Source organism: Procambarus clarkii, chromosome 62 (assembly GCF_040958095.1).
Source record: "Procambarus clarkii isolate CNS0578487 chromosome 62, FALCON_Pclarkii_2.0, whole genome shotgun sequence".
In the NCBI taxonomy this organism is placed as follows: Eukaryota; Metazoa; Arthropoda; class Malacostraca; order Decapoda; family Cambaridae; genus Procambarus; species Procambarus clarkii.
The window spans coordinates 15,765,172-15,775,615 of record NC_091211.1 but is presented as its reverse complement, the minus strand read 5'-3'; the positions used below and the strand labels follow the sequence as shown (position 1 = coordinate 15,775,615).

Here is a 10,444-nt window from a genome sequence, read left to right as displayed (position 1 = left end):
CAGCTAAAACTGCATGTGATAAGCCTGAAGTTGAGTTGGATATGGACATTCCAATCTCTGCTGTAAAAGCCGCAATATTTCAGGAAATTAGGGAAAACAGGAAAGCAGTCACTGACACACTAAGGCTAGAAAGCACGAGTTATTATTATTAACATCTTTATTGTCAAAATTAATTACAATTTTGCCTAATCTGAGGATTTCGATTAAGTCTTATTAAAGTGAGGATAATGCTGGTATTCACTGTCACGCAGGACAGAGGGTCATACATAAGACAATAGGTCTAAACTGTAGGCGGAAGTACATATATATCATGGTTACAATCAATGTTTTAATGTATGGATATGTGAAAATAACTTTCTATTGTGCACTGCCACACAAGGGCAGGGATGGGTTCATAAGTGATACAGCTTAGAAGTAATATATATAAAAGTTGTTCTTCATTCTTTTAAATGGACAAGCAAATTTGGGATAAATTGTTAGGATGTCGTCCAGAACACCTGAGTCAATAAGATAGTTACACAGTTGGTGGTACAATAGGCCAGGAGGTCTAAAGTCTTTTACGGTTTCACATTCAACAATATAGTGTTCTAGTGAATGCATTAAAGGTTTATCACAGAGTTTACAATCTGAGTATTCTGGTAGTGGCTCAGCCTCACTAACCTGCCAGATGTGTCTATAGCCAAGGCGAATTCGCGCAATGACTACATCACATTGCCTGGTTCGGTTACTGTGCTGACCATACAAATACCTATTAATACAAAACTTGTCATAACTTTTAATACTGCAGCTTTCAGGTCTCTGGGCATTTCTTAGTTCTTCTAAATCGAGTGTAAAGAGCTATGACATGTTATGTGCGGGCATAATTAACTACGGGCATAACTAGAATTATATGTACGGGCAACAGACAGTGTGGCATTGTAATTGCCAGAATTAGGCTGGGATATCGATATCTATGGCAGGTGACTGCAGGTAATTAATCTCCCAATTATGAAAATTCCAGTTATAAACTATGTGAACAAGAGCTGGGACATACCCTTCAACAATTATATCGGTGATTGCCTATAAGTGATTTCAGACAAAATGGTATGAGGTACTTTGAGCTCTGTAATTACTTCATACACTCAGGCATCTTGGAAGATATTCTTGTGAACAAATATTCTTGTGCTGTACCCACATGGGTCCATTTAATTACCCAAACTTACACAAAGCTTCCTAGCATTACGTTATTAATGAATAAATATAATATATTTATTCATTATAATGTTGGTGGTAAATGTAGAACATGAACACATATTTTTACTCTGAAAAAGTATAATTTTATAACGAAATTAGACGAAAATAAGCTACTAGTGACGCCAAAGCAAGTCGACGGTCCAAGCGATAATGTTTGCTGACATATGAGCCTCTTGTACCTACCTAACCTAACCAAGCTACCCAAACATAACCTAACCTAGCTAAACCTAACTTATCCAAACATAACTTAATATGACCTCTAGGCAACAATATATTTTGAATAATTTGTTCATCTTGGATAAGTCGCTCCACAACATTCCCTGGCCGGGGAGGATTGACCGGGCGCCAATCCTTAACTGTAGCCTCTGTTCACCCAGCAGTGAATGGGTACCTGGTTGTTAAACGATTCGGCGGGGTCGTATTCCGGGGAAATTAGGGTTAAGGACCTGCCCGAAACGCTACGCGTACTAGTGGCTTTACAAGAATGTAAACTCTTGTATGTAAACATTGTCGCTTGGATCGTCGACGTCCTATGGCCTCTCATGTTACTTAGTTTCGTCTAATTTTGTTATAATTTTATATTATTTCAAAGTAAAAATATGTTTTTTCATGTTCTACATTCAATACCAACAATATAGTGAGTAAATATATCATATTTCTTCATTACTTACTTAATGCTAGGAAGTTTTCGGTAGCTTTGAGTAAATTTGGGTAGCTTTGAGTAAATTTGGGTAGCTTTGGGTAATTAGACGGACCGACCCAGATTTTGCTAGTGGAGGCTAATAGATCAGTCTTACATTTTATGTTCTCTCCTGATTTTTAGTCAAGATTTGATTTGTTTTTGTACTGAGGCTGGTATTTTCTCCCCTGATTCCGTGTATGATTAACCATCCTGTGAGATGGGGATATTAGATGAATTTATAGCTAGTTTTTGATCTACACTGTGTAATCTTTCATATAGAATAGGGTAGCAGCACATTACTGTGTATACCTAAGTTTGTTAATAAAAAAATCAACAAATGATTGGGCTACTTTCGCTACTTTTAGACCGTCAGTTCGCTACTCCCAGCAGTTGGGATCTGGCAACCGTGCAGCGCCACCCACACGGCCTCCCACCGTGCTCCGTAAGGAGGCTGCCTCACATACCTCCGTTTCTCAGAATATTTGTCCCGTTTTCTCAGCTCATAGGAGCTGTCTGCTTCTGTTACAGTAATATTTAAGAGTTTAGTCTTGATAAGAACAGAGAAACGCCGTCATGTCGTCATACAGAAATCGCAGGTGAGTAAATAGTGTTAAGCATTGCGAAGGTTTTTCCAATATGGCGAGAGGTGTGTGCAGCATCGATTTATCATCTGTGGCCGGTGTGTGGCGTGTGTAGGGGTTGTGTGGACTGTGTTGGCCCTCACTTTATGTTCGGTGCTTCTGCCCGGCAAATGGTTTTGGTGCCGCTGTTCTTCGTACTAGAGCTGTGATGAAAGATGTAGGTCATTTCTCCCGAGGCTGTCCCAGCCATGTCGCAGTCTGGCTCCTTACATACCCACGGTCATTACTCAAACTCCACATTGAACAGAAAAGTAAATATTGTAGACAGGACTTAACCTACACACTTCGTCAAGTACAAGACTCTTCAAATTTTAAATGAATTTGTTTTTGGTGCAGGATATTGTTAAGTAGACATTGGCATCTTTAAAATGTGCATATTAACCTGACCTTAAAGTATGTATATTTCCTGGTATGCATAAATCAATTCAATTTTTTCCGTTTTGTATCGTACAAATTTTGTGTTATTTAAATATCTCAAAGTAAATTTTCAGTTATAATATATAAAAATAAATTATGGTGAAATGTTGATTTCTAAATGTCTCCACCACAGTAAATATAATTGTGTTTAACAATATTTGTAATTATAGTTTGTATACTTTAGAGATAACTTGAGAAGAGGGGTATTAGAGTAGAGTAGGCCTGCTGGCCCATAGGCAGGGTATGTTTAAACCCAACCAATTTCACTTGTTTTACCAACCTTAATTATGGTGACCAAGGTACTGTATTACCTTTGGTGACATAATCCTTGGCATATTGTTCCACCAGTTATGGCTAATACAATGTTTACCTGATTTGAATTTAAATTTGTTATCAGATACACAGCAATAGTTACCTGTTCATGATTTTTTTTTATATCCCCAAAATATATTGAGCATAGCATAGTTTGTGAACTGAAAATTAGAAATGGTTACTAATGAGGGATTGTGGTACAGCAACTACATAAAGCTTGTGTAACAAATGTTATGGTTGATGTGTAGACTTTAGTGGGCAAATTGCATAAGAATCTTAAGATAGATTATATGGTGTCTGAGGAAGTAATCCATATTTGTGAATTAGCCTTAAAATCAAACTTTAGATTAATAGGCTTCATATATGGCAGGGTTGGCAGAGAGGTTATCTACCTTGCTAGTTGCATGAACTGTTGAGCTACAAAATAACTGCTGCACAGTTCCCACGGGTCTGTACTCGCCTAATTGTGCTTGTGGGGGTTGAGCTCTGGCTCTTTGGTCCCGCCTCTCAACTGTCAATCAACTGGTGTACAGATTCCTGAGCCTACTGGGCTCTATCTATCTGTATGCAAATACGATTGCTGAGAGCTAGCAAATCTCAGATTTGACAATAGTTTTAAGTAAATTTTATTTGGGAGTTCCCAGTAAGGGTACCTTATTTTTTTTGTTTCAAAAATTATATTCATGTCATGCCAGGAGAATGGTTTTACATACTGCACAATATGAATTTAACATGATGCAATTTTGGTTCATTCTGTGCTGCTATTGGACCATGTAGTCAGGTGTGTGGATTTGGGGAAGTGGATTGCAGCCCTTGCTCTGAGGGCTTGGGGAGGGGGAGAAACAACTCCCACTGTTCAGACAAGGTGGGGAGAGTGACAGCTCCCACTGTGAGGACTTGGAAGGGGGGGTAGAGACAGCTCTTGCTGTAAGGACTTGGAAGGGGGGGGGGGGTGGAGAGAGCTCTCGCTGTAAGGACTTTGAAGGGAAGGGGGGAACAGCTCCTAGTGTGGGAACTTTGGACGGGTTAGATAACTTGCACTGTGGGGACTTGGAGGTTGAGGAGAAAGCACTTGCTGTGGGGACAATTGGGAGGGTAGAGTAGGCAGCCCCCATCCTGGTGACTTGGTAGGGGAGAGAGAGTAGGCAGCCCCCGTCCTGGTGACTTGGGAGGGGAGGGAGAGTAGGCAGCCCACGTCCTGGTGACTTGGGAGGGGAGAGTAGGCAGCCCCATCCTGGTAACTTGGGAGAGAAGGCAGCAACCATCCTGGTGACATGGAAGGGGAGAATAGGCAGCCCCCATCCTGGTGACTTGGAAGGGGAGAGTAGGCAGCCCTTATCCTGGTGACTTGGGAGGGGAGAATAGGCAGCCCCCGTCCTGGTGACTTGGGAGGCGAGAGTAGGCAGCCCCTTCCTGGTGACATGGAAGGGGAGAGTAGGCAGCCCCCATCCTGGTGACATGGAAGGGGAGAATAGGCAGCCCCCATCCTGGTGACTTGGGAGGGGAGAGTAGGCAGCCCCTTCCTGGTGACATGGAAGGGGAGAGTAGGCAGCCCCCATCCTGGTGACTTGGAAGGGGAGAGTAGGCAGCCCCCGTCCTGGTGACTTGGGATGGGAGAGTAGGCAGCCCCATCCTGGTGACATGGAAGGGGTGAGTAGGCAGCACCTGCCTGGTGACTTGGGAAGGGTTGGGAGGGTTGCATGGTGATCAGTGGAGCATTTATCAAAGGATACAAAAAGTAGAGTAATTCTTCAGATGAGTTTTGTGAAGGTAAGTTCTCAGTCTTTCAAAAAAAATGTAAAGATATCTGCACCAGTACTCTGGTTATTAAAAGGAAAAGAAAAAAGGGGCGCCAACCTAGAATATACTGTATACTGTACTGGTATTGTGCTTGTTTATGGATGTACATAAACTTAGGTAATATAAACTTAGATGTACCTTCACTTAGGTAATAAAAAGCATGTATACTTTGTTGTATGTTGTTAAGACTCCTGTCTTAACAGGATGATTTGAAACAAATATATGCCAGAGCATGTCGATTAGTTCTGTAATATCATTATACCTTCATTGGTATTCTAAACTAATTAAATTTTTTATTTTTATAGGAGCGTGTTGGTTTTCTCTCAGTATCTAAGAAATGGTCTTAACAGATCTCTTCAAACTTGGTATGTATATGTCTAGGAGAAATGGTGTACTGTGCTGTGGAATTTCTTCTCGGTACGTCTACAGTGATAATTTACAGGTATATGAATATTTGAACAGAAGAACCTCGGTACTCGAATTTCTCCGGACTCAAATAATTCGACACTCAAACATTTTATTAGAGAATAGAAACGCTTGGTAGTCGAATGTTTGCTTGGCACTCAAACATAAATATGCGTTACAGACAAGTCAGTTTCTAACCCCACTAAATTTCCCAGAAAACTTATTTGTGTTTCATGTATATTTTTTTTATTTTCTTAGTGTAAATAAGTCATCTTGCTACCAAATAAATTAGCATTAACAGCCAAACGAAAAGAAAATTAGTTAGGACCATGATGGAAAAAGAACTAGCAGAATATGAAAGTGGTGTCCGTGTCTCTCTTTTACTACTGAGTTTGGTATGTCTTAAGTCCAATCCTCCAGGGAAAAGAAATATGTGCAAAATGGGTAGAAGTACAAAGTTTTATTGAAAAATATCACCCTGACAAAGCTGTGGCAACACCTTACCTTACCTTTAGGTTAGCTTTAACACGTTAAAATCCTGTTGAATGACAATGTGTCTCACTTTAGAAACATTTTAAAATAATGGTAAAAACAAATAACATTTGTGAGGTTTCTTGTAAGAAAAGCATCTAGCGAGTCAAGAGGGCAATATAAAAGGACATAAAAGAGAGAGAATCCCAGAAACACAATTACTGTACCTGAATTTTTTTTTTTGGTAGGGGAACTTCTTTACAACAATAACCTCTCTCCTTCCTCACAGCTTTCTACTTACACTATCAGTTCTCCTAAGTACAGGTAAAGTTGACCCTTAGGCAGTGATTATCATCTATTGACGATCCTTAGGGTACTGTGGTTATCATCATATCATGATTTAAACAATTATTGTCTAGATTTTTACATGTATGAGGCAAATATGGATATACAGTAAGAGCTCTCTGTGGGTGTAAATGAAAAACAAGTGATTAAACAATAGGTGAAACTTCCAAGGATAAAATAGGAAGTGTCAGCAAAGTCGAGCACGGGGTGTTCACAACTGCCAGACACAGCCACTTCCACCCAGTGAAATAAATATTCACGTATTTTTGTGTTTTTCTTACATTTTGCATACAAATTAATAATTCTACAGTATAATAAAAAATTATTTTGGGGAATTCTTTAATTTTTTTGCATAGACGTATATGACTATTTCTCCATAGTCACTATCCAAGAGTTAAACAGTCCTGGTTAATGCAGTTGGGTTTGTTCTCAACTCTAAATCGAGAATTCTTGGTTCGAATCCCGGGCATGACAGAAATGGTTTGGTTCATTTCCTATCACTTAATGCTCCTGTTCACCTAGCAGTAAATAGGTATCTAGGAGTTAGTGAGCTTGTTGTGGGGTTGCATCCTGGGGGAAGGGGGCAGGCACTGATATAAGCCAAACGTCTATAAATACACCCTAGCTGCCAGTCCCCCCCCCCCCCCCAACGCAATGAATTATCAAAAAGTGGGCATAAATTTGCATTTATTTTATCTTTGTTAGTGTGTTTTTTGTGGTCAGGAATGGATTAATTGAATTTACATAATTCCTTATTGGAAAAATTATTCGGTACTCATGCATATCGGCACTCGAACAGCCTTCTGGAACCAATTAAGTTTGAGTACTGAGGTTCCACTGTATTTCTAAATTTAATTTTCAGTGCTTCTGCTCTGATTTTATTATTTGTTCATAATGGCCTCAAAATGGGCAAATATGGATATAAAAGTTTTAGGTAAGCATTGGTATACAGAGTTTTTAAGTGGAACCAGTGGCCAAGTGGTGGTAGATACACGTGTAAATAAAACATGCCTCATATGGACCAGTGTGTCTATAGCAGTGTAGTGTGTACTGGTGTTTGCAAATAATGTTGTATTTGGTTGGTTGGGGTTCAGTTGTCAGCATTTTAACACATCTTTAAAACGTAAAGAAATGTGTATACGTAACAGAAATCATGTTGGTGAAATGTCTTAATTTTGCAGGTTTGTAGTGCACACTCGCCTATAAGCACTCGCAAAGTACTGTATCAAACTATAACATTGTCTTCAGATTGGGGGAATGGCTAGTTCTGTATACAGTGTATTATATGCTGCACATTGCAATTTTCTAGGAGTGACATTTTCTAGGAGCTCGCAGAAACGCTCCGATGACAAGGAAACCACTTATAATTTTTCATCATAACTCGATAAGTCAGTACTGTACTGTATAAGCTCGCTTATCCGAATTATATTGGGAAGGACCCTCCTCCCCTGCCAGATAAGCAGAATTCTTACTGGAGAAGTCCAAAAGTTAACATATTCACAATTTTTTGTACCACAATCAACATAATTTGAATTGCCACACACACACAGACTATAATTATAAACTATTGAAGTACAGTATTGTAATTAATTTTAAACAAACTTCAGCTTACCTTGTAGTTCGTGTTCTTGATTGATGCTACATATCTTGAAGTTGAGAATTCTTGAAAATTTACGTAACCTAACCTAACAAAACACTAAAATTAATACCTATAATTATTTAACAGTACATGAGCTTTGCCTTTAAAATTGCTGTACAGTACATGAGCTTGGCAAGGTCAGTTTTGACTGCTAGCTTTTGAAGCTTCACTGGTTGAAGGCTGTTGGCTTTCTTGTGAGGCTTCACTAGTTGATGGTCCTTGGCTTGCTTGTGAGGCTTCACTGGTTGATGGTCCTTGGCTTACTTGTGTGGCTTCACTTGTTGATGGTCCTTGGTTTGCTTGTGAGGCTTCACTGGTTGATGGTCCTTGGCTTACTTGTGGGTCACTCCATGTGAATTCACCAAAGGCCTCCCACTCGACCCTTTCTAAATCTAATGAAATTTGGTAATAAAGTAACCCTAGACCCCAAATGAAAATGTGCAAAATATTAGAGCTCAATCTGCTTTGGTTCTTAAATAACAGGTCCATATTGAATGGGTTCTCGTCCCGTTAGTGCGTTAATATCACAAAAATTACCTACTTTGACTCTGTTAAATCACGACTAGTGCCCAGAGAGGTGTGAAATTTGGCATACCAGGGCAGCTTTCTGTGCGGAATACAGCAGTGTAATCAAAAAAGTAGTTTCGGTAGTCATTCAGCTACCAATCCATCTTGAGGTTATCTCGAGATGATTTCGGGGCTTTTTAGTGTCCCCGTGGCCTGGTCCTCAAGCAGGCCTCCACCCCCAGGAAGCAGCCCGTGACAGCTGACTAACACCCAGGTACCTATTTTACTGCTAGGTAACAGGGGCATAGAGTGAAAGAAACTCTGCCCATTGTTTCTCGCTGGCACCTGGGATCGAACCCAGGACCACAGGATCACAAGGTGCAAAAAAAAAAAAAAAAAAAAAAAAATTCTTTCGTCTTATAAAAGTGCTCATTTGTGTTTCCTGATCACGGATAAAAATAACAAAAAAATCGTAGGTGGCATATTTTAGCCGCAATAGGGTAGGGAAGTCTGGCAAAAAAGGGGCGTTGACAGAGCCTTTGCCAGACGAGGTCTACTCCGCCCGAGCTGTCAGGCGGCAGTTGCCACAAATATATTACCTAATTATTTCAATGTCCGATTGATTTTTTCTTTGTTTTATTTAAGTAATATTATTCAGTAGTGTGTATTGTGATTTATTTATATAATAAAATGTGTGAACCATCGCTGTACTCAAAATTATGGTGTGCATATTAGTGATTCAATTATTATGTTCATAAAACAATAAACAAATAGTTTTGCTGTTATTACACTGCATACACAGGTTATATATAAGTATCTGCATGTTTTTCTCACCATAACGAACCACTGAAGCTGGTATTGAATCAAAATGCAACAAGGAGTGACCGCCACACACCAGCCAGCCACTCCTGCCACTCCCTCCATCAACAACACCTCACTCGCCCTCATTCTCCTCCCACAATACTGTTTTTGCATTTATTCACTATACACAGATGTTATATATAAATATTTACATGTTTTATTCACCATAACTGTATATCAAAGCTTTTATGATGAGTAAAGGTAAAGACATAGCTACTCAGTCAGTTGGTGGTGGCCGTCCTCAACGCCTGACACACTAATATTTCTCCTCCAACAATATTGTTTGTTGTGTTGTATATAATGTGTGTATATAGCGTAATAAGTATCTACCTGTTTTATTCACCATACCTGTACAAATAAGCTGGTATGGTGCCCAAAGACCATAGTGGCCACCAGTAAACAACATGAGAAGTCGTGCAGACGACGTACCTCCCTCACCAAAATGGCGGCTACCAACCTACTCCTGTTGCTGTTATTACACTATACACACGTTATATATAAGTATCTACATTTGTGTTCACCACAGCGAACCACTAAGCTGGTATGGTGAGTGCAGTCAATAAAAGGTGGCCACACACAGTCAGAAGACAACGCCCCCACCCTCCGTCCCACAGCATTACTCCTCCCTCTATGGAACACAGCGCTAAATATCACCACAATCCTGCTATTATCAGAATCCTGGTCAGTTTTATCACACTCGGACTTCTGTAATACTATCATGGCTAAATAATACAAGTTATATATATTTTTGGACATTTTAAGGCAATGCTGTGGTCACAAGCTGAACAGCAGTGCTGTGCGCTCATGGTGCATGCGTCGGCCTTGGTGGCTCGCTGAATACTGAAGCTCTCACACCCAGGGATGTTGGCTACAATTTTTTTTTCTAGGTGGCGTTTGTCAACTATCGGTCGTGGCTGCATTATAGCTGCCCCTATCCCACGTAGGGCATTTAAATTAAGGTTCTAGACACTAAAACAGCTATTAATGTATTGTGCGGTTTAGGTTTTGTTACTGAAATACTACTAAGATAAGTAGTATATCTTGGATACATGGTGTATTGTATATTAAAAAAATAATAATTTTACAGTTTGTTTCAATGTTTCATCTTCAAGAATGTCATGTGACTATAAA

The 10,444-nt window shown here is 39.7% G+C and overlaps 1 protein-coding gene across 7 annotated transcripts in view; it reads left to right on the top strand.

Annotated features, from left to right (window-relative positions):
- The first annotated feature begins 2,307 nt into the window (after nt 1–2,307).
- The window catches only part of LOC123766410 (probable ATP-dependent RNA helicase DDX17), a 34,287-nt gene continuing 26,150 nt past the window's right edge, over nt 2,308–10,444 (top strand). For 3 of the 7 annotated variants that reach the window (XM_045755492.2, XM_045755488.2, XM_045755487.2), the window contains exons 1-2: nt 2,308–2,511; nt 5,391–5,450. In XM_045755492.2, the coding sequence (XP_045611448.1) occupies nt 2,489–2,511; nt 5,391–5,450 (83 nt within the window). In that variant the 5' untranslated portion in view covers nt 2,308–2,488. The remainder of the gene's footprint in view (nt 2,512–5,390; nt 5,451–10,444) is intronic. The other 4 variants (XM_045755491.2, XM_045755490.2, XM_045755489.2 and 1 more) reach the window with 3 other exon arrangements.